This window comes from Garra rufa, chromosome 18, assembly GCF_049309525.1.
Source record: "Garra rufa chromosome 18, GarRuf1.0, whole genome shotgun sequence".
NCBI lineage: Eukaryota > Metazoa > Chordata > Actinopteri > Cypriniformes > Cyprinidae > Garra > Garra rufa.
Window position 1 is genome coordinate 12,803,017 of NC_133378.1, and position 6,509 is coordinate 12,809,525.

General features: G+C 36.1%; 1 protein-coding gene across 1 annotated transcript in view; it reads right to left on the reverse strand.

The window, feature by feature from the left end:
- Positions 1-6,509, reverse strand: part of utrn (utrophin) — a 341,497-nt gene that overhangs the window by 198,674 nt on the left and 136,314 nt on the right. The window contains 4 exon segments of the mRNA XM_073822647.1: positions 1,830-2,035; positions 4,495-4,612; positions 4,831-5,033; positions 5,120-5,234. Coding sequence (XP_073678748.1) covers positions 1,830-2,035; positions 4,495-4,612; positions 4,831-5,033; positions 5,120-5,234 — 642 coding nt within the window.

Here is a 6,509-nt window from a genome sequence, read left to right on the forward strand (position 1 = left end):
TAGGTCGGATGATTAATCAAAATGTAATCTATTGAAAAACTAATAGTGGGCTTAATTGGAACATGTACCTTACAAGGCCACTCCAAAGTTTTAATTAAATAAAGCAGTTTAATTTTGTCACTTCCTGACAAAACATACCAGGAGTGTTTACTCTTCACTTTAATACAGACTTTAGTGAAAGACTGTTCACATATTTAAGAAAACACATAGAGCTAAATTAATTAAACGGCAAGAAGTGCCACAAAAAAGCCTGATGAATTTCTCGCCCACTCGACTACAAATCACACTGAGCCAGATTCCAGTGTCATCACATAAATCAAAAACATTATTTCTTTATTGAAAAGTGCCTGTGTCTGCAACTCCTAACTGGGTTAGCACAAATAATTTAGGAGCTGAGGTCTTGACAAACTTATTTTGAACTAGAAGAGGAGCAAAAAAAAAAAAAAAAAAAAAGTCTTTACACATGGAAAATAACTATTTTATATCTTGCTGACTTAAAAAAAATAACTAATAGTTATCACCTTACTTACCAAGTTGATTGATTAAATTGTTAATTGCAAACATTTTTTGTATCACAAGTTCTAAAATGTTTAAATATGGTTTAAATATGCAAATGAGGCATTATTTAATGAAATGTGCATACAATTGCATCCATTTCTAGTACAAAATTCTGAACACTGGATGAAGTCTGTTTCAACATTCTTGTTTAATTTATTAGACATATTAAAGTCAAAAGTTTTTACAGAGGGAATTTTGGGTCTCTCATTTTGTCACTCATAATTCAGAAAAAAAGTCAGAACAGACAGAAAACAATATATATTTTAAAATTTTTGGGGGAATAAATTGTGTAAAATCAAGCAAATTATATATGAACAAATCCCTCTGTAAAAACCTTCAGGATATAGACAGGAATAAAAATGTAAAGTTTGGTGTGTGTAAGTGCTACTGAAGTGGAGATTTATGGCTCAGTGTAGAAGAAAAAAATAATTTTGAGAAAACGACCTTTAAAAAATGCATTGTATTTAAAATCTGTTGACACAAATAGATAAAGTACTATATAAGAAACACTAAGTGTTTTTTAGATGTTTTCTTTCCACTAGTAGGAAAAAAACAATATGAAAAACCAAAAAGCTCAAAATCTCAAACTTAATAGGTGCATGAAAAAGCAGCCTTTTTGCCTGTAGACACTACTGCTTTTTATTCCTGTCTACATCTTGAAGGTTTTTACAGAGGGATTTGTTCATATATAATTTGCTTGATTTTATACAACATTTTATTGCCCCCCCCAAAAATGGTAAAAAAATACATTGTTTTCAGTCTGTTCTAAGTATTTTCTCCATATAGTGGACTTCTATGGTGCCCTGAGTTTGAACTTCCAAAATGGTTTAAATGCTGCTTCAAACGATCCTAACCAAGGAAGAAGGGTCTTTATCTAGGGGAACAATCGGTTGTCTTGAACAGGAAAAAACAGAGCTCAGGCAGAGCTAGACAAGATGAGCATTTGAGGTTAAGAAGTATACAAATTGTCTTTTTTTGGAAAGTAACCGATCGGTTCGCTAGATAAGACCTTCTTCCTCGTCTGGGATCATTTAGAGTCCTTTGAAGCTGCATTTAAACTGCATTTTGGAAGTTCAAACTTGGGGGCACCATAGATGTCCATTATATGGAGAGAAACCCTGAAATGTTTTCCTCAAAAAACAATTTTCCTATGACTGAAAGACGGACATGAACATCTTGGATGACAAGAGGGTGAATACATTATCTGTAAATGTTTGTTCTAGAAGTGAACCTCTCCTTCAAAGGTCAGTATAGATGAGTCAAGATCTTACCTTGTTGTCACCGATCTGTTTAGTGAGTGGCTCTCGATTCAGTTGCAGCAGGTTGTGCAGATGCATCTCGTTTTGACCAATCAGAACCTTCACCTTGCGCCTCTGCTCCTCCCACTGGTCGCTGTGGCCAATCATGCAGTCGAGCTGCAGAAGCCGCGCCTCCACGCCGTTCTGTGTGCTGTCCCATTGGCTGCGGACCTTCTCCACTGACACACAGCAGAAAGAGAAGAATGAGTCTCACTATCTCACACAACAGATGTCGGCCGCACGCTTCTTCATTAATACATGTCTTCGTGAGGTGTTATTCATCAGAACCACGGTTTGTGTTTACTTGTTTTTCTCTATTTATAACAACAGCCAATTTGTCAAAGCCTCCTGTACTTCCTGATCAAAACAAAACAGCAAGTACTTTAAAAACAGCAAAAACTCTAATTAGAGTTGGATATCTTCAAAACACTGAATAATGGATCGAAAATCTAAAGAGGCATAAAGTTGTAAATGAGGATTACAATTACAACTAAGTTAATGATTTAAAGGATTAAGAATCATAAAGACACCACAAAAGACTATAGGACCCATATTAATCAATGATGCTGTCGACAGTGGAAGCAGCGCAGCGTGACGCAACAACACATCCCCAACAGTAAACTGATGTCTCGTTCCATTTATGATGTACTGACACACAGTTCAAATGATTTGCAACAGTTGCTTTGTCAGCCTCAAGCTGTTGTGGCGTGGCACGACGTGAAGCGACAACTGACGCATCTAGTGTAGACACGATGTAAGACTAAAACAAAGGTTAGGGCTGACGCAAAGACTAAAACTAAGGCAAAGAGAAACAGGCACTAAAACTGAGATTAAGGTGCAAGCTATTAAGGTTAAGACAGAATAATATAATGTATGATTAGGAATCAAAAGACAAAGATCGAGAGCATAATAAACAGTAAGATTAATATAAAGGCTACACTTAGGGCTAAAACAAAAACTACGACCAAGGCAAAGTCAAATTTAGACTAAGATTAATGGAACACTCCACTTTTTTTGGAAATAGGCTCATTCTCCAACTCCCCCCCGAGTTAATAAGTTGAGTTTTACCGTTTTGAAATCCATTCAGCCGTTCTCCTGTTCTGGCGATATCACTTTTAGCATAGCTTAGCATAGATCATTGAATCCTTTTAGACCAATAACATCGCGTTCAAAAATGACCAACGAGTTTCGATGTTTGTCCTATTTAAAACTTGACTCTTCTGTAGTTATATCGTGTACTAAGACCGGTGGAAAATGTAAAGATGCAATTTTTTTAGGCCTATAAGATTAGGAACTACACTTCCATTCCGGCGTAATAGTCAAGGAAGTTTGCTGCCGTAATATGGCAGAAGCAGGCGCAGTAATATCACGCAGCACATGTGCAAATGCTAACCTAGCTCAAGTACTGCTCACTGCAGAGCCAAATGGCCTCCAGCTCCACCTCTGAGTGAACAAATGGGTGGAGTTAAGGTTAGGGATAGGGTAAGGGGTAGGGTTAGGGTGTGGTTAGGTGTCTATCTCAACCCCTTACCTCCAGCGAGGGGGAGCTGGAGCTCCAGCTCCTCCCATATAGCTGGGAACTAATTTCAGGCGCTGCGTGATATTACTGCGCCTGCTTCGGCCATGTTACGGCAGCAAACTTCCTCGACTATTACGCCGAAATGGAAGTGTAGTTCCTAATCTTATCGGCTTATAAAATCACAGCTTTACATTTTCCGCCGGTCTTAGTGCACAATATACCTACAGAAGAGTCAAGTTTTAAATAGGACAAATACCAAAACTCATTGGTCATTTTTGAACGCGATGCTATTGGTCTAATAGGATTCAATGATCTATGCTAAGCTATGCTAAAAGTGATATCGCCAGAACAGGAGAACGGCTGAATGGATTTCAAAACGGTAAAACTCAACTTATTAACTCGGGGTGAGTTGGAGAATGAGCCTATTTCCAAAAAAAAAGTGGAGTGTTCCTTTAAGATAAAGGCTAAACATAAGATTAAGGTTGACATCAGTGTTGGAAAAAGTTACTTTTTAAAGTAATGCATTACAATATTGCGTTACTGCCTAAAAAAGTAACTAATTACATTTATTTTTGTGGAAATTAATGGGTTACGTTAGTTTGCATTACTTTTTAAAACTTTTGGCAAATGTAAAAGCCCTTTTACACCACTTCACATCTGTACAGTAGAACACAGAAAAGAAAGTTCAAAAACCTTCAGGATATAGACAGAAATAAAAATGTCAAGTTTGGCATGTGCAAGTGCTACTAAAGTGGAGATTTATGGCTCAGTGTAGATTATTAAAAAAAAAAAAAAAAAAAAACATTTTGAGAAAACGGCCTTTAAAAATATGTATTGTAATTGAAATCTACTGACACAAATAGATAAAGTGATATAAAAGAAAGACTTAATAGTGTCTTTTGGGCGTTTACTTTTTACTAATCTGAAAAAAACACTATAAAAAAACAAAAAGGCCAAAATCTCAAACTTGATAGGAGCATGAAAAAACTACGTTTTTGTCTGCAGTCTCACCTTAAGAATTAGATTAGGACAAAAGTTAATACTAAAAGCAAGATTCAGACTAAGGCTGAGATTAAGATCAAAAGTAAAGATAAATGATGATGATTATGATTTGCTCACGTTTCTCAGAGATGGAGGTGCGCACGTCAAGATTGGAGGTTTTGTTTTTGATGTTTTGAGCCAGAGTGATGATGTCCTCCAGCTGAGGATGTCTCTGCTCCAGATCACCTTTAGTCACCTACAACACAGATTTTTAAAAATCACCAGGGTTTAGCAGCCCAGATGCCGTCTGGCAGGGGTCTGAATAATAATTCTGCGCAGACATAAACACAGCCATAAATCACGGTTTTCATTTTCAACTTTAGGAAAAAGCTACTAGCTATTTGCCACCCTATCAAGCCAAACATCTTCAAACTGAAGACAAACACGCCCTCGGGTCTAATTCTGCGGTCTGACCTGCAGGCGGCCGATGGTGGTGTGGATCTCCTCTTTGTCTCCCACTGTGACGATGTTGGATTTGAGCATCTGGTGGATGAGGAGCAGCCAGTCCGCCAACTCTGTGGCCGTCTGGTTGAGATCGGTCGGGCCCACCAGATCTGGGCTGGGGCGGCGCTCCTCGCTCATCAGACTGACCATGTGAACCGCAGACGGCACACTCGCTGAGAAACACACACACACACACACACAGTAAACACTGAATTACATCTGGAAGAGCGTCCAAAACACACGTCTTTACTGCACTTACCTGTGAATTGCTGCTGAGTAACTTGTTGAGTCCAAGGAGACAGAGGCTGCTGTGGCGTCTCCTTCAGCCTGCCGTCCAGAGCTTTCCAGTCTGCAGCCAGCTGTTCGATTTTACTCTACGCAAACACATACATCATTTTAATTCTCATCCATGCAAACACAACCTCAACAAGAATTGAGTAAATGCTGTGTATAAGCTTTCAGAATACTAAAACAGTTCACTGTTGATGGGAAAGCACATGCTTTTCGGAGTATATTGAGACCTCATCATAAAATTGTGTTTAGTGTCACAGTTTGTTCACACCATGATGAATATCTGGTGCAAATATTTGATGCATTAAACATTTTTATTTGAACGCTAATGCACACATTTGCAAAGTCAGTTGCATTCCATGGATTGTTCTAATCTCTTTTCCATCGCTCTGTGAAGAAAGCTGGCAAACTTGTAAGGTATTTGTTTTTTGATCACATGCCTAGAACTGCTGCTTTAAAATGCATCTATGATGAGTATTTGCTAAATAATTACTGGCACAGCAAATAAATGTAAATCCGTTTGACTTCAGTGTTTATTATGCACTGCATAAATAACCAAATTGCATATTTGTGTTGGTGTAAGCTAATGCTATTACTGGTAAATAAAAAATGATCAATAAACACTTGTAGTTGAAACAAATGTTTCATGAATGAAATTTATTTATTTTATTTCAGACAGTTTTTATAGATTATTAATTATAGATTATTAATGCTTTTTGAAGAAGTCTCTTCTGCTTACCAAGCCTGCATTTATTTGATCCAAAGTACAGCAAAAACAGTAAAATTGTGAAATATTTTTACTATTTTAAATAACCTGCTTTCTATTTGAATATATTGTAAATATATAAGTATTTATATATTTATATTTATATATTTATAATATTGTAAGTATTTATTCCTGTGATCAAAGCTGAATTTTTAGCATCATTACTCCAGTCTTCAGAGTCACATGATATTTCAGAAATCATTCTTATATGCTGATTTGCTGCTCAAGAAACTTTTATTATTATTATTATTATTCACAATAATATTTAGTTTCTTCTTATTTTTGGCAAAAAAAATGTTTGAAATGAATTTAGCCAGGATGCCCTAAATTGATCAAAAGTGATACTATAATGTTACAAAGGATATAAAATATTATTTCTATTCATTAAATAAACCTGTAAAAAAATATCTACTTAGCTTTTAACATAATAATAACAATAACAATAATAATAATAATAATAGTTTTCTGAGCAGCTAATCAGAATATTAGAATGATTTCTGAAGGATTATGCGACTGGAGTAATGATGCTAAAAATTCAGCTTTGAAATCACAGGAATAAATCACATATTTACTATATATTCAAATAGAAAAA